The 19,247-nt window shown below is 35.2% G+C and overlaps 1 protein-coding gene across 1 annotated transcript; it reads left to right on the forward strand.

The window, feature by feature from the left end:
- Positions 1 to 3,017: 3,017 nt before the first annotated feature.
- LOC127835553 (carbohydrate sulfotransferase 13-like) lies at positions 3,018 to 11,680 on the forward strand. The gene is made up of 3 exons (XM_052361988.1): positions 3,018 to 3,129; positions 8,926 to 8,993; positions 10,532 to 11,680. Exons 1-3 carry the CDS (start codon positions 3,018 to 3,020, stop codon positions 11,678 to 11,680), a joined length of 1,329 nt encoding a protein of 442 aa, XP_052217948.1.
- Positions 11,681 to 19,247: the final 7,567 nt, after the last annotated feature.

A 19,247-nucleotide genomic window follows, 5' to 3' on the forward strand; every position in this document is an offset into this window, starting at 1 on the left:
AAACATAACATATATGTCTCTAAATTTTCGTACACGAAAAAATAATATTTTAAGTGTCCGAAAACTTACAGTAATTACGGTATGTAAAGGGGTTCGAACTTGCTGCATCTGACGAAAGGCGACCGTGTGAAAGTTCGATGATTCTACGCAGATTTATTCTGATATCATGCCAAAATTCATAACCTATGTCATGGCCGACCTTAGCAAGATGGACTCTTTCAGGGGAACGGCACCCTCCAACAGTCAGTTTCTTTGTGTATGTTATATCCACCAAGTCAAGAATGAAATTCAAGACAAACATGTTAGCAACAATGTTCAACAAAAAAGGTCCATTGCCGAAGATCTATGTTATGCATCTAGCACTTAGAGGATATTCTCGTATCAATGACTGTCGGAATTTCCGTTTTATTACACGAAAAACCGGAACTGGTCACACTATTGAACCGCTATGGTCATGCACAAATATATCATAGGCAATTGAGCTTGAAAAACAGCCATGTGGAATGCGACCATAAATTCAGGAGCAATATCATCCAAAACATTTCAACTGAAAACAATAGTTTATACTTTTGATGGAATAACTTTGATTCGATTGACGAAACACCGCTTGGTGCTGGTGCAACACCTTCCACACACGACATTGTGTTGCAAGAGACCTCGACAGACTCATTCGTCGCATGACGTGCGATCTCAGGTGCCCAAGACAAAAGATAAAAGAGACACACCAAAGGAGTTATATATCAGACCATGCTATTCCAAACCAAAATTTGAGCCAAGCTTATTCATTTTGACAAACGACCCGAGTATGACTTCAAAACAGTGTAATTCAACGCATTAAATTGATTTTACTGCATGGTAGTTGGCAGTTGCTTTGATAATTTCCCATGAATTTCCGGTTGTTATCAAATATGTATGGCAAACAAAAGTTCAACAGACTATTTGTGTGTTAAAATAAGCAAAAATTCTAGTGCGCCACATATACTTGATACATCGGTTTCTGCCACCAAAGAAGTAGGTCAAGCATACACAGTTGTCTTTTTTTTCAACGGTGGGTCAACAGTTTTTTGTTTGTGCTAGAAATTTTCTGAACAGTACAACAACGTGATTGAGGCACTGTCATATATATGCGGAAAACTAAAGAACTTGATTTTGTACAAGACCCTAATTGTAAGATCACAAGATAGAGATGTCCTAGGCTTCTTAATAGATATAAGACACACTTTGGTCGTTCAATCCTTTTTTAAATTGGAACTTGACACAAACGAAGGCTCATTGATATATAAACACAGGTTGTTAATTTGTTAGCAGAAATAGAGAATTTAGTTTATTATATATACACTTATATATAGGAAAAACTGAAGTACTTAGATGTAAAAACGCTCCGGTCGATACATATTGCAAGGGAAGTGAGATAACAAGGTAATGCTATTTACTCATGCACAACCATTTACTTGAGTTTGCTTCCTCAATGTAAAGCATCACTTAACGTGTACATCATACGTGCAAATTACCAAATACATATTTGGTTATGCCCCTATGAAAGGCATCACTGCATGCATGATGTTCAAAATAGTGGCTGAAACTGTTTGCAGATTGAATTTGTATTGACTGATAGTGACCTTTGTCAAGTTAGTTAGTGGACATACTTTGAACTCAGTTGCAAGAGGATAAACCCAAACAGGATTGTGCCTATATGTGTTGATGAACTTAAGCATGCAATAAAACATTTACAACGCTAGGACAACAGAACATATACCGAAACATAAGACCGCTGTTAATTCATTAACCTATGCATTGATTAAAAGCAACACTGAATAATCGCGTTAACAAGGACATTAATTGGGTTTTTGCGCATTGACAACTGGACATATTAGTGTATGTATATCTTCAAGGTTTAAGATCGAGGCGTTTGAGTAACGCAAGACAAAAAACGTCATGCTGACAACCGCCCTAAGTCTCTGTCATGTTGTTGTTTTACACGTCATGCCTCGGGCCAAATCGTCTCATTAACATAACGTCTTTATTGAGATTTAGTTGTTACGTTGGTGAGTGCTACACGATGTGTGCTTTAAGAGCGCCTAATGTTTGATTTCCAAAGGATTATTTTTAAAAATCAGTGCGTTAAATAAATACAAATATAAAAAACATAAATATATAGATACCGGGCTTTTACTACGAATGCAAAAAGATATTTGATACGGATTTTATTGTTAATGAAATGTTAACATTAATGAGCTCGACGTTACTTGCATATTTATTCGGTTTAAACGTTTATTACACGAATACCAAGGCGTTGGGGAAGCCTGAATAACTGTCGTAAGAGTGTCAGTATAGTGTATACGAATATTCATATAATAATGAGTGAGGACTCGCACCGTTTAACTTATTATGTACAGTGAACACGTTTAGCATACATGTAGTTGTGTTAAAGATTCACTCATGGAGTTTATACGACAAAATCGGCGCAGTAAAATCTGTATACTTTAAAGCATGTTCAGTAACTACTTCTTGGGAAGAACTTTAAACTCTCTTTTTCGTTTTGTATAAAAGTTGAAACGATACAAAACGAAGACTCGTCGCCGCGTAACTATCACTATTGCTCGCTTCCGGAGAGACGAATGCTTGGCCGACGGATTGGGGTGTCTCAGCCAACGGAGTTTTGCGTTTTCGTCGACTTGGTTTAGTTTCTCACCTTACCTAGTTTAGGTTGTTAACCTCTGGCGTGTATGACTTTGACCCACGAATTGTTGAGTTCTTGCCGACTGTATGAAGGATGTTCGCCGACGTAACCGTCGAAGTGGCTGTTCGCCAATAGGGTACTCCCAGCTGAATTTACATTCTTACAATCGAGTGAAGGGTTCATTTCGTTTAAATTGTTTTGACCAACGGATTTCGAGGAGTTTTTACCAACTGAACATAAGTATTTTGCCGACAAAGTGTGAGTTATCCGCCAACATAACTTACATTATTCACAATTAAGGTGTGCGGATTTTGAAAGAAGGCGTGTAAGAGGTACGATGCGGATGCTCGTGCTTAGATTGGTTAAGAAGGTCGGAACCTCCACCAGATGTCTCGTGTTGCTTATGGCCGTAGTCTGCATGCCCTTCGTCTACCTCGCTCTTAACAACGGTAACCAACATTTATCACGTTTACACGTATATATATTCACTAGGTATAATGCAGGCCCTTCGCCTGTCTCACTTTTAACAATGGTATTTAAGCTTTATTACTTTAAAACATTTATGCATTCACCTAAGTTGTATCATGTGTATGCTTATTGTTACACTTTATTTATTGCTATGTTTTTGTTATGCAATTTATCACATGCCTAAAAGACTAGCAGAAGCACAAAATAATCTCACATTTATATACTGATAATACTTTATTACGTTTACTCATTCATTTAATCCAATAGCTAAAAATATAAAAATATGTAATTGTCTGGCGCGCCTTGAAACCTGTTTAAGCTTTTGCTTGAGTGTTCCAGGACGGCGAACACTGTTTTATCATGAGTATGCTTATTGTAATGCTTAATATGTTGTTATACTCTCGGTATGCAATTGGATACTTACATAAACAGTCTAGAGGACGAAATAAGTATCTAGTTATAATGCTTCTATGCATTATTCCCTATTTTTAACAACCAAGTTTAGCTACGCCAAGTTAAAAGCTAACTATATTTCATATTTTTTTAATATTATGCATGCATTTATTCCATTTTCGCTCGAAGTTGCATTAATTGACATCTCCTAGTGTAGTTTGTGGTTTTAAGACTGTTGCATGAGTAATGTAAAAATTGTCATAGGTAAATTTCCTGGATGGAAGTCAACATAAAGCTGGTCGCCGGCGCAGTATGTTACCGGGCATAGAAACGAATTTTGTCTGACATAAATAACGTGTTCAATTTACACAACTTGATTCATTCTTCGAAACTGTTTTTTTTTTATAAATAAAGGTCTTTTTCACAATTGCAACATTGACCTAAATCCATTTATTCCTAGCGTCTAGAAAAAAGGCTTTGGCAAACAGCGTAGACCCAGATGAAACGCCGCATGATGCGGCGTCTCATCTGGGTCTACGCTGTTTGCTTAAAGGAATTTCTGTAATAAATATTCTAAATATAGAAATAAATATACTATACATCCCTTATTTTGGAAATAAATTGAATCGATTTAGAAGGATGGGAAGTGTCCACTAGGCATAAATGGGTTAAAGCGAGTGTCATTGGTGCGTGTGGCATGTCGTCCTGACACGATCATTAGCATTTCCATTTTATATCGAAATCTCATCATGCACAATAAAAAAGACAAGACAGTCTGCTATCAGGTTTACATATAGGGAATATTTACGACATCCGATTGTCCAATGTGACCGAGACGTTTATGTGTGAGACATGATTAGTGTACGTAACATTTGCGAATTCATTTCGAAATCCAAACAAAGCACGTTATGGGATGAAACGAACATGTACTTACACTTTATCCATTAGAATAATATTTTATAATTTTAAGAGTCTGCTTGTACTTTGACCTTTCAGCAAGCAACATGATTGTACTTTCATTTGTGCCAATTCACACACACATGTTCTTCCACTGTATACATAATTATTTAGAATATATGTAACCTTAAAGTGTGAACTTAGACATTTACCTCTAAATGAGCGACATTAGTTTTGCACGCGACGTGCGTTTTTAATGTTGATCAGTCGTGCCAATGAATTTTGAATCCCCATAATGCATAACATGAGTGGGAGATGAACATATACTTATACCCATTTGAGGAATAATTGTAAACTTCTAGTGTCCTCTTTGACCTTGGTCTTGAAGTGAGCGACATGGTCGCTGCACGTTAATAACAGATATTTCTTAACTCTAACATGCAAACAATGAACACAAAATAAAATGAAACAGGTTTGAGGTATTAGGTCGGTCAATAAAGCCGTTCACATATCATCATAATTTATGTAATTATCTTTAAAAACACAATAAATCTTTATAAAAGAAAACAAAGTAGCATTTCGGTGGTCCATTTAGTTAAAGAATACACCAACTTGCTAATCACCAAAACGCTAAGAAAAACTTTCCCTTTAAAGCAGGTCAGCTACCAAAATAAACCAGACCGACCATAAGGACATATCTACCAGACCAGACCATTAATTGCGACAAGAGTATTTATCAATTGTCGACAACTCAGACCCAAAACGAATTATTGATGTGTCATGCTTGCAAAAAGGTCTGTGTGTTCAGCACGTTTAATGAAGATGATGTTCATGCTGATGATGATTAATTTATCGTTTTATTAGATAGTCAGGGACATATATTTTATTTTAAAATGTCGGAAACAACACACACAATTATATACAGCAATGCGTCAACGTGAACGTAATGCCTTAACATTAATTAACCTTCACATACTTATATTTGCCATAAAGTTACGATATACGTTTACCTCATTATTATAACGGTTTGACATGTATCAACATATATGATGACTTCATATATGATATTTTAATTACAATCGCAAATAACTTGACAATATCACGATTTTAACGTCATGCCATTGTATGTTTCATCCCATCCCATATATATATATATATATATATAATTACATGCAAGGCAAAACATGTATCTTGCCTTGCTTAGATGATTTTGGTGTTTATTAATCAGTGCAAAAAATCTGTAAGTTTTATTGTTTGTTTCATCAGACAGTAAGGACTGAACTGTGTGGAAGTAAACAGTTAAAGTTGGAAAATAGTTGTAAAGAAATTTCCAAAACAAATATTTTTCTTGTTAAACAGGCCTTTTCACGTTTCGGTAAATTGACAAAAAATTGAAAAAATTTGTTTCAGATTCGCAAATTTTCGTTATATTTATGATATTTGTGAAGGAAACAGTAATACTGAACATTTACCATGCTCTAAAATATCATTATATGCATCTTTTGACGATTTAAAAACCCGAAAATTATAAAGCGTTGCAACGCGAAACGAATGAATAATTTGGACAGTTCTGTTGTTGTTGTTATATTTCGGAAACTACGAGGATTGCCTATATAAAGTATACAATACATCATTAATTGTATCTGGAAGGATGGCCGAGTGGTCTAAGTCGTAGACTTTTTACTCCAGGATTCCATAAGTCAGTGGTTCGAGCCCTGCTGAGGGTTACCTTTTTTTCTTTTTTTAATTGTATTCTTGATTTTTTACTGGAACTTTTTATATCCAATGTTTACATTCATCAATATAAAGCATTTACTGACAAACTTCAAAACATGCCAAAATCTGTTAAAATGCCCCTTTAGACGCCATGCATATTGTATGCTTACTGGTGAAGTTTTGTTTACATTAAATAATACTGTTACAACTGATTACAATTATGCGAGTAATAAGTTACAATGTGAATATGTGTTTGAATAAAAAATGTACACATAAGATGGATGCAAGAACGGTTGGATGTTTTGAAAATTTGATTAATATGAAAGGCAAGAAAAATGCAATGAAAGTTGGCAGTTTTATTATTGGATCCTATGGAAAATGGAATGAGCGTAATCCAACCTTAATAGTGATCGATGTTTTAGCACTTGTATGAACCTAATGCAAACAAAAGTCATTCATCGGTGTGTCACCTACCACTAACATTGTACCAAATCTGCACGTATTCATATAAGTAAGTTTGACATTTTACGTGTATGTTTGTGCTTTTTATGAATATCGCACATTTCGTGTTAAATTATTTACACAGGTTATGATCCTATAATACTGTATAATATGTTAAAACTGTTGTATGTGTTGTAATTTCATCGAAGATCGCTCAATCAGGTTATTGAACATGCAATAGTTTTGACTTGTCTGATGTTTTGTGAAATAAGACACAGTTATAATTATACTGACAAATAAACTTCGCCAGGTTTCTGTAATATCACTATTATAACACAATTGTAGCCCCGCTCACATTTGAGATCATGTCATCAAAAAAGTTAAACAAAATCGATCTGGGTAAGAGGCTTAAAAGTTGGTGATTGGGGGTAATTATGATTTCAATAGTGACAAAACCATAGGCACATAGTATACAAAATTAACATGCGTGAAAAAGTAACTGAAAGAAATAAGAAACGTAATTGCACAAATTAATAGTACGTTACTACAAATTAATAGTACGTTACTACAAATTAATAGTACGTTACTACAAATTAATAGTACGTTACTACAAATTAATAGTACGTTACTACAAATTAATAGTACGTTACTACAAATTAATAGTACGTTACTACAAATTAATAGTACGTTACTACAAATTAATAGTACGTTACTACAAATTAATAGTACGTTACTACAAATTAATAGTACGTTACTACAAAATCAAGTTCAACAATCGCCGTCAACAAAATAACGTGCATGCTAAAATGAATACATATTTATTACCTTTTATCTACATTCAACAATAATCAACTGTGATTTAAGTGCATGCCATTTTTGAGCTGGTATATTCGGTGTATTGGCAAGATAGTAGCACCATTTATTGTACTAAACAATAGTGTTTACGATGTTGTTTGCGGCATTAAATTTCCTACGACTCGTAATACATATATGTATTAGCTTTTGAATCAATCATAGATTCCATCAATTCTTCAAAATACAATTTGTCTACTGTTAAACGATACATGTCACCTTATTAAATTCCGCGTATTGTCCAAAATGTCAATACAAACACTTAGCACAAACTCAACTTAATACACAACTCCTTAAGGTTGGCTTTCCCCCACCTAGTGTAGCATATCATCTTTAAAGAAGTCGCCAGTATGTCAATATTGAACGCATCAGTGGCGTAAAAAGACAAAGAAAGGATTGTTAAGAATTCCAATGGTTTGATAATTAAGAAGTTGTATTATTGTTTTTAATTTCATAAATATAAACCCAACTGTTAATGAAGACTGCATTTTTTTTCTTAGTATTTTTGAAGGACAAAATGACGCAATTTTATTGTTATTATGTTTAACCTCATTACAAGTAGCAATTACTATTTGCAATCTTTGTTTATTACATATATAAAAGGCTATTATTCATGACTTTATCTAGAACTAGCTGGTAGGAAAAATGGCCAATCAACGTAGATGTCATCCAGCTGTCTCATTTGCATTTTATTCAGATAAGTAAGCATAAACAAAGTCGTGAAAGCGTCAAATTAAAAAATCTTCATCTGCTTTGTTGATAGAAGTGGCACTTAGTTACAGTACCAACAGCATGCAAATCATTGCCAAACAATCTATTATTTTTATATAACCAAACTGGACCTGGAGATGCATGTGATGGAGAGAAATCTAAACAAACAGCACTGCAACAAAGATTTCACGGGAAACAAACTGCTCGTTTTTTTGAGTGTGACAATAAATTTCAATTGAATTACCCAGGATTTACCGCTCGCTATTAAATGTTCGGATATCGATGCGGGAAATTCATATGGAATATATTGTCACACAAACGAATAAACGAGCATTGTGTTACACGTTAAATATATGTTAAAAGACCACATATAACGTTGCAATTTTGGCTATTGCTATAAGGAACACTTATTTTGTATGTGTTAACTTTAATTTGGAAATATTCGTTTATATGGAGTGTTTACGAGGCTTTAAAAAAGATGCTCACGGGGGTTTTGTTGGTCTATATGTTTTAATTTTATAAAACCTTTCAGTTTGATTTTCACGTTTGACCCAGAGATATGGGTCCTAAGCGCAACAAACCGCATTAGTATCTTAACATTTCCGTCGTCATGAAAATCCTTCAATTCAGGACCAAGATGTATCAGAATCCCAAAAAGCGTGCACACAATGCATACTCTATGTGCCCCACAAAATGATAGTGTGGGGCATTATATAGTTATTCTATTTCATTTATAAGTTCAGTAAATAAGCTATGTCTTGTTCCAGTCCATACCAGCAAGCGGCCAGTGAAGGTTGCAGTGTCCGACACGCTAGGTGGAGGATCTATACTAAAGGTACATACATTTATGCCATTATATAATCTGCCATCTCTCTGTAACCTAAATCATTAGAAGGTCACATATTAAATTTTATGAACATGATTTTTAGGTGGGTATTTGAAATGCGTGTTATGAACGCAACAATAACCGAACTAAAGAACAATGATCTTTCAATTACAATATAGACGTAAAATATATATGTTACTAGGTGTAAAAGGCCAATCATGGACGACAGTTTCCGCTTTTGTTGTATCTTCGTTTAAATGAAGTATCATCTTAGCGAAAATCTTGTTTTTGTGGAAAGTGTCTTCCAGGCGGACTGCACAGGCTAATGTGGGATGAAACTGTACTCACATGCATGAAGCCCCGTTTTTCTCAGAGCGATGTTTTATCTCATCCGTCTATGTGGGCGTTTTCTTGACACAAATATTCCTAGTCCACAGCGATGTTTGTTTTCATCAACCGGTCACACATACACATGGTTATTATAGATTCGTAGCTGTCAAGCATTGCAATCAAAGTACGAATGGCGCGCACAACAATGATCAAATCATTAAGTTACAGTCATTTATATGTGCATTAGTCATCAAAAGGAAACGAACATAATTTCTATTAATAATTCACGGACAGACATGTCTATACATCTGGTAAATATGTATGACTATAATGGATTTTTCATAGTATATCATGGTCATTTTTTATGGAAATGAGGCGTTTATATCGTGTTGATTATATTTGTGTGTTGTGAGCCGATGCTTTAAAGCAAAATATAAATAAGAACAAAAACGAGTCGTCCCAGCACGATGTCCTTCGAAATGGAATAAATATATGCACTTTTTAAATAGCGCCTACATATCATATGTAAATTACAAACGACACGGTGATAATACATAATGATATTTCCAGTTCTCGTCGTAAATGCGAATGACAAGTCTTTATGTGGACATTGTTTAGGGTGGAATATTAGTGTCGATTCTCGCTTTTAAGGAACGGCATATTTAATATAAAGACACTGTTACTGATGGGCTCGTTTGCACCCGAGTCAATTTCTGTACGTCCTCTTTCTTCTTTTAAGCAGTATCTAAATCCGCCTTGCAGAACCATTATATACCTTATAATACATACTTTGCTAAAATTGTAGTGTATTAAACGTCTATATTCAGTTTTAGTGTAAGCATTCTTATAGGTCGCCGTGGCGTTGTGGACATCGTGTCCGCCTAGCGCCGGGAGGTTACGGATTTGATCCCCAGTGTGGGAGCTTTCCTAAGCTCTCCCCCGTAGACACACATTACTGGTTCTAGTCCCAGGAACGATCTCGAGAGGGCTTAAAACACGCCATATGCTTTCTATGCAATCGAGCTAAAATAACTAGGTTGAAACAAACTTCTTATAACATAATGTCGTCTTTCTTTCTAACAATCCTTGACATTTTGATAGCCTCTGTTGATACTTACCTAAGAATTGCTCTTAGGTCTAACATAACCGTATTCTCAAATAACATGAATACAATCCATGTTCACCATATAAAAAGAAACGGTCTTGTTGTTTTTCAGAGGTACCTTACAGACGCACCTGCACAGCACACAGCTGTAGGGGAGCGGTTCGCGCAGCGGAGGCGTCATCTACAGGACCAGTGCGCGGACCTCCCGAGCTACTTCGGTACGCAGAATTCGGAGAACGCCGTAAAGGAGCATCTAACCATTGATACCAAACACAACCTGGTTTACTGCGCGATCGAGAAAATTGGATCAACGTTCTGGAAGCGGGTATACCAGATTTTAAGCGGGTTTAAGAACGTGTCCGACCCATTTGAGATTCAGGGAATTAGGGCTTACGAGGGGTACCTCACCGCTAAGGGACTGCCCTTCGACAGGATACATTATATTCTGAAAAATTCCAAAAAGTTTATGTTCGTCAGAGAGCCGTATGAGCGTCTTCTGTCCGGATATGTAGACAAGCTGTTCGCGCCAAACGCCGCCTACTGGGCATTTATCGGCACGTTCATTACGCAGACATTCCGCGCGAATGCCACGGCGGAGGCGAAAAGGTGCGGACATGACGTCACGTTCGAAGAGTTCGTGCTTTACTTCATTTACTCGCAACACAACAATCTTAGGAGAGACGCGCACTTTGTGCCAAACTTTGAACACTGCAGACCGTGCGAAATTGACTATGAGTACATTGGTAAGCTGGAGACGTTCAAAGAGGATACACTGTTCTTGTTGAAGGAATTACAACTTGATTCTGAAGTTCGGTTTACCGACTTTCAAACTGAAACCGAGCGGGACGCGATAGTTGACGCTGCGGATTATGTGTACTCAATGCAGAAAGCGATTACCAAGTGTATGTCCATGCACGAGGCACTTTTCCGATGCTACCGGAAGTTGCAGATTCGGGGAATCATAAGCACAGACGTGGAGTATCCTTTCATCCGAGAAGGCGACAGGGATATTTCTATTGACGAATACAAACGGAATTTGCTTACTGCGCATGCGCATTCGGGACCACCGGAAAGCAGGAAGTCCAATAGACGAGAGGCGTTCATTGAAGCTTATTCAACACTATCCGCAGACGTTCTGCTGAAACTTACAAACGAATTAAGCGTTGACGCTAAACTTTTTGACTATGAACTCGTCCCCAAAGCATTTGAAAAAATAGAAAACTATAAGCCAGAGTTTAGCTTCTTTCACATCCATCTGTAACTTGAGGACGTGTTTAAATATGCATTCAAAATACAGTATACGCAAATAGACTTTTCCCTGAATGAGTTTGAAATCACACCCTTATGTCGCTTTAGAACACTGCCGGTCCTTTTTATCAACCAGTTTACGCTTTATGGCAGATACTTTAATTTTTTTATAATGGGCCATATTAAGGTGTGCCAGCAGTTTACTGTGTTCTTCAAAAAAGGTAGATGATCCCTAGATACACCTATTGCGACCTTTGCATAACCTTATAGTTTGTATTGAAAGTCGGCTAAAATTGCGGTGTTAATCCAGCGGTACCTATATTATTATAATGCTTGTGTGGACGTTTTCAAAGGTTAGAGTCTTATTTCTCGATGTGACACTTATGCAGAAAATGCACGATATTCTCATTTAACCTCTGTCAAAGTATTTATCTCAGGTAAATCTTAAGACAATATGTTCAACTAATGTAAATAAAATAAATAATAAAGTATAATGTACTAAAATGTCCTTTGTTATATTGCCCTTATTGTCTATGATAAACACTTATGTGAAAATGAAAGTTCTGCATCTTGCATCAATAATTCATTATAACAAAAGTATAACGATCAAATAACACATTTAAAGGGATATACAGGATATTTCCTTGTTTCGATTTTATTTAACAGGTGATCAAAGAAATTAGTATTTTTACGAGTTGCAAAGACACGAGTGAACATATTTTTTTTCTTTTATACCTAATGATAAAATATGACATTTCTGCAGTGAAATAACAGCAGTGAAAATAACACAATTGTTCTTTTCACCGATGAAAAGAACACATTTTCGGAATTTGTTTTTCTATTTTTAGATTATCATATCAAGATGTACTTCCCTTGTTTATATCCTTGTTTATATTTTTACTATGATCACGAGTGAAACAAAATCGATATTCCACCGAATCAAAAACGTTTTCTTTTAGTTTTATGCTTTGTTTACCGTTTATTTACATTGTAAAAGAGTTTAACTGAAGAATTTCCCTGGAATAATGACGTAATTTCGTCAACAAAATGCCGTCATTTCGTCAACAAAATGAAGTCATATCAATGTATTGAGGCACGCCACGGGAGAAACTCAGAGAAAGGTTAACTTTTCAGCAAAAGGGAAACAGCTGTTAATTATTTTCTTGAAAAGGGGGCATAAAAGAAGCAGAAAATTTGTTCACGTCAGTGTAAGATCGTTTGTTATTTCACTCGTGATCATAGAAAATATATTTTCACGAGTGGCGCAGCCACTCATATTTTCTATGATCACCCTTGAAATAAAATCGATAATCTACCCAAACCAACTCATTTCATTTTATAACACAATATACAGTTTACAAATCTGAACACTGATAATCATTTAATCCATTTAATATTAGCCAATACGGCGGGAATCAGAATGAAGCGACGCTATTCCATTTCAAAATTTGATCCCGGCTCCATTGAATGTGTATAACATGTATAATACTATTAAAACAAACAAACAAACATGCGCTATGATACATGTATATATATATTCGAAAGATAAATACATGTTTGTATATTTAAAATCTACTTTGAGATTAAATAGTTAAGGTCACGGTGTAATGCCGGATATCGTCAACGCGGACCACGGTGGACGAATGCCTGCTGTGTTTTTGCCGAAGTAAATTACGTCCGCGGTGGCTTGACACGACGATCATCGCGGACCGGTGAAGCTCCGACGTCCGCGGCGATTCCTACCAAAAACGCGTTCGCGGTGACACCGCGGGAAATGAATAATTTCTTAGAGCTGTACTGTACATAATCAATATCAACGAACATTTCGTAAAATATTTCGTAAAATAAAAATAACCCATGAAAAATCAGTCTTTCTTTTAGCAATAGGCAAAATGTCAACGATACTCATAGACGTGTTAAGGTAACATAGATTTAACGAAATACAAAATGCTAGTGTTTTTTTTGTGTGACAATATATTCCATGTAAATTTCCCGCGAAGATATCCGAAAATTTACGAGCAAACGCGAGATCGGCTTCGGGCAGCGTCGGAAGCACGACGTAGATCTAATGAACGTGTTTGAAATTCTGTCAGCCTACCAATTTTACGGTCGCATGCATAATAACACGGAGTGGTAGTCAAGTTCACAATCGAATCAAATTTAATGTTACAGTGTCATAGCTTGTTAAAAATAGACACAGAGATGACCCGAGATTTATTATTTGGTGTTCATTTTTTTCCTGTGTAATGCCCTGTGTCTTAATGAACGGCAATGCGTCACTTGACGCAAGTATAAAACATATCTCCTGATGAAACTGGAGTTAAACTTAATTTATGAGCGCACAGTTTCCCATAAGAGTTTTGTATCAGACGCTGTATGCTAAGGTGATTTGGGACGCATGTAGGAAAACAATCGAAAGTATGAAATAGTTTCATTTATTATCATAAAGCGATGGATTTAAAGTAAATTTAATAAGTCATCTTTCAAACTGCTATGCATTAAAGTATGCATCGCGCAGATGTAATAATCATTTTTCTCTTGTACTATACACAGAATGAATGCATGTACCCATATTTTGAGAGTAATGGAGAGTTTAAATTTTATTACGAGACGACAGACATTCAACACATCTTCCTCACGGTCAAAGGCGAATACAACATGGTAAATTATAGTCATACTAGTGTTTAGTGAAAGGTCATTGGAGAAATAACTCATTTGAATGAAAAATGGGTCTTTCGGAGTACATACAGTCACAAAGTAAGCAAAATAAAAAGAAAAGTCCGACTTACATAACAACAAAGCAAACAAAATTAAGAGACAGGTCTTACTTACACTGAATCAAAGTAAACCAAATAAAGAGATACTTGTTGACGTATTGCTTTGGGGGAATTGAATATTATCATTATGAGGATTAAATTGCACATGTTCTTGAATAAACCGACACAGGTGGAACACTTATTAGTATATGTCAGACGGGCAATAACACAACTGCATGTTCTTAATTCGTTACTTTACGTTTCATACCGATGAACGGCAGGTTCTTCGCTTGTCTTGTTTAGTTGCAATATCCGTACACAAAATGATAACAAAAAATTGTATTCAGTTATTGTATTGTTATTAGCATTCGCCAGTATTGCCACAACGGTTGACATTTATGTGAGTACACAGCTGCAATTGTAATATGATTTTGAATAAGAGCGACAAGGTATGATACGATACGTTAAACCTGGTCCTGATAAATATTCCTTCGAAACCCGCGAATAATCGTAGCTCATTTTACATTTAGATAATACATACCGTGTGTGATCAATACGGGTATTTAAAGAGACATGGTAATATTCACGTATAAACGGCTTGAAAATAACTTTACATATAACTGTTAATTATAACAGCATATAGCCACATCGTGCTTTGTGACTAGTTCCATACGCAAAATTGTCTTGATTTTTTAAATGTTGTCCCTAATCGAGATGCAACTGTTTATGGATTGCACGAGTTTTGTGTAAATTTATTTGTTAATTTGCGTTGATAAAACTTTGCAGCATATAACAACCTTCCATGTACTATTCATTAAAGATTTAAATTATTTTAGATCTTTTATTAACTAAATTAGACTACAATCAAAATGAGTTTCATTTGTAAGAAAGTGAGAATAAAATACCTGCGACATTCAATTTACTTGTCACATATTGGTTAATAGCACCATTACAGCGTGCCTTACATCGCTGTTTTATCTTTAGTTTGTTGCTTGGTTTGCTTAAGGATTATACCAAAATATACTTAAGACACGGCAACAACAAAAACCAAGCACCCGACCAATACCATGAACGGACATTGGTCGTTGTTATCGATTGGAAAGAACACAAAACGATCAAACAAACGAACACAAGAACGATCAAACGAACGAACGAACGAACGAACGAACCGACCGAGCATAGACAATATAAAAGCTGTGTAAAATTTGTTATATTTTTCCAAATTATTTGAAAACAAAACACATTTTCACTATAAACCATGACAAACAAACTGCTAATTAACAAACAAAACACAACACACAAAAACAGGCACTTAACTTTACAAACAAATAAACAAGCAAACGAACAGACGAACGAAAGAACGAAACAAATGAACGAATGAATCAACAACAAACATGCCTACACCATGTAGATCGCGACGATACAACTAGTAAACCATTTGTCAGAAAGCACAAATAATACAAAACTCAAATAATTTTCAACTTGCTTAACGGTTGAAATTCTGTAAACAAAATTGCTATGTATGAGGTTCAAATGTCAAACAGAATTAAAAGTGATCGATGCTTCTGGTCTTAGTGTGCATGTTAATAAGTATGAAAATCAAAGACAATACGATATATATCAGTCGTTATAATGCATTGAATGATAAATGCCATCGGGTAAATACCATGTTGTTCCTATCGGAACTTTGGCACGTCATTAGTTCATATGTGTTTTTTATTGTGCTAATAAAACATCTGCTCTGTGTGCAGTATGATGTTTTTCATCTGAAGCCGCGTACAACGGACAAGAACATAAAATACTTTACACTATGTTTCATTTGTTGCTCATGTCAGTAATAGCCTAGAGGATCGTTTCATTTCATTTCTGTAACCGATTGTTGTTCTACATACGTGTTATTCCAACTAACAACATATAAGTACATCATGTTCGACAAACCAGTTCCAAGGAAGTACTGTATGACGAAGAAAATATTTATAGGTCAAGTATTGTGAAAATACATCACACTTCAATACTTTATCAATCTCATACTTAATTCATTTAAATAAACCTTTATATGATGACAACTTGAAGCATTGTCAGCTTTTAAAATCCGTTTAAGTATAAATAAAGTCGTAAATGTGTCAATGAAAATTTAAAAACTAGTGTTCAACTTTTACTTGCATCCATTCTTTTGAAGCGTTGAAGGATGATAATAGATGGGACAATGTTATGCCATTAGTCATCTCATTTTTTTCATAGCTTTCGTTGGTCCAGAACAAAGCAACAAGGCAAGTATTACCACGTGCGTACATTCACACTACCTTTGGAATAACCGCAACGTGCATTCTAGTGAGAGTGTTGTCATGTATTAATGGCACATGAGCAATTAATAAAAGCAACAGTAAAGTTTACATAGATAAAAAAAGGTCAAAAACGTTAAACGGTGGGATAGAAGCATTTGGGACGGTTTTTTTAAACCAGCTCCTCATGTTTTTTTTAATGATAAATAAAGATTTTACAAATATATTTGCACATAAAAGAAGCAAAACTAACAATTTTCTTTGCAAATATTCAAAATAGCTCGCCAGTAATAAATACGCAACCGTTGAAATAGACAACAATATAACATGAACTAATAAAAAAATACGAACTTAAGTTTTAAACAGTTAAATATAAAATTGTGATTGTGTTTGCTTTCTTATCGTGTGATAAATCGCACGTCGTTATTGGCAAAATGACGTTTCAATGTCAAATAAAGGTCGTTTTAGAACCATTTATCACCCCTTGTTCGCAAATTTAAGTATTTGTTTTATCTTAATAATTTGAAAACATATCTGAAGCTGGTAGTCATATCATATCTTTCTTTTATTAAACTCGTCCAGAGAATTCATAAGTAATGCCACTTACCATCTCAATTACCGAACTCTATCATAGTACATCACTTGTATCTATAAAATCCTATATGATCATAACTCATTAATCTATTTGTCAGCTTTAAAACTCCAATCCAATGAGTAATATACTTGCGACTTAAAGCTTGTTGGCAAAATACATTTTCTGTATGAGCGTATACTTATCGAGTGCTGATGAAGAGCGACATTTTCATTTTAAGAATGTCATAGACATTATAATGAAACATTGATGTGTGTGTTTGTAGAGTGGAAACGACAACAATTGACGAAAATCTTTGTTTTTAAAATATTAGACCAAAAGCTCTATTTACTTTGGTTATGCTTTTTCGAGAAGAATGGGAATACAGTGAGTACGAAAGCAAACGTATGCAAAGTTATATTCATGCAAGAGATGTGCAAAGAAGATACAGCATCCTTTCAATATTTAATACTAAACTGTCTCAAGGTTCATATGTATATACTCATTCAAGACTTGATGTTAACAATTCAATAATATTTAAGAGACTTGAAAACAAACATGTGTTCATACTTTTGAAACACTTACAGCTAAGGTTAAAAGTTAAGTTCATGCTAGATGAACACAAATGCCTCATACATTAACTATCCTTAGGTGTCGCCAAACATCGTCTCATGCTCATGTGGAGACACGTATGTGAGTAAAGCCAAAGAGGCTTACTTCATTCGACTATTGCAGCTATTGATGAACAAGTAATGCGTTTATATAATTTTGTTCACGTATATATATTGTTATATTATTATATATACATAAATGATGACCTCGAGGTATGCTACACAAATGCAACACCAAAAAGAATACAGGGATTTGCAAATACTGTACTGAACCACTGCGTTAAAAAGACTCTGGTTTCTAAAATCGATTCAGGTGTCTTCGTATCGCATGATGATTATTCAAAGATATAAGACCTTTCCGAGAAACTTGCACGGATTTACGGATTAATGCCAAACTAGCCCAATATAAAGCCTTACAGTAACAACGCAGCATTTAATTAAGGACATAACACAAACAAACACACGCAAAAAACCTGAAAAAGGATGTTGCGAAGGCTGTGAGTTCTAGCGTTATTTTTATAAGATTACAATATATATTATCAACACTATTCTCGGATTTAGAAAAGAAGAAGACATGCTAGCTTAAATGGAGCAATTTGAATCTAACAAATATGTCGATATCGATACATCCGATACAGAGAATGCTCTGGCTGTTCACGGAATGCGTAAATCAGGTGCGTACAAAACTTTCAAGAAAGCAAAATGTCGAAAAGCATACTCAGTGATCGAGAAGTAAGCGATGATGACTAATCACTACGTTACAATATGGTATGATGGTGCTTACAATTGTATGCCTTTTTGTTTTGTTTTAAAGCCACATAAACACTCAAAATCAGCGAATATTTCGTAAATTATTTCGTAAAATAAAGTTAACCCATAACAAATCAGTGTTTCTTTCAGCAATAGGCAAAATATTTACGCTCGATATGGTATGGTTATATAGATTTGACGAGATACAAAATGCTCGTTTTTTTTTAATTTTTGTGTGTGACAATATATTCCATGTGAATTTCCCGCGACGATATTCGAACATTTACGAGCAAACGCGAGATTGTCTGCGTCGGAAACTCGACGTAGTTCTCATGAACATGTTTGAAATGCTTATGAATCTGTCAGCCTACTAAAGTAACGGCCTCATTCATAACTACACGAATAGGCAGTCGATTTCACAATCGAATCTAATTTAATATTACAGTGTCGCAGCTTAAGAAAAAACACAGAGAGACCCGAGATTTATTTACTGATGTTTATTTTGTCCTGTGTTATGCCATGTGCCGTAATGTACGCCTATTCGCCACTTGCCTCAAGTATAGGACATATCTCCTGCGGATGCAACTGGAGTTTCACTTTATTTATGAGC

Source organism: Dreissena polymorpha, chromosome 6 (genome assembly GCF_020536995.1).
Source record: "Dreissena polymorpha isolate Duluth1 chromosome 6, UMN_Dpol_1.0, whole genome shotgun sequence".
NCBI classification, from domain to species: domain Eukaryota; kingdom Metazoa; phylum Mollusca; class Bivalvia; order Myida; family Dreissenidae; genus Dreissena; species Dreissena polymorpha.

Bases quoted from the DNA above. Each gene is read 5' to 3' on its own strand.
- LOC127835553 (XM_052361988.1), top strand. From the start codon at position 3,018: ATGCGGATGCTCGTGCTTAGATTGGTTAAGAAGGTCGGAACCTCCACC. The intron at 3,130-8,925 runs GTAACCAACATT...GTCTTGTTCCAG, and splicing joins CTACCTCGCTCTTAACAACG to TCCATACCAGCAAGCGGCCA. The intron at 8,994-10,531 runs GTACATACATTT...GTTGTTTTTCAG, and splicing joins GTGGAGGATCTATACTAAAG to AGGTACCTTACAGACGCACC.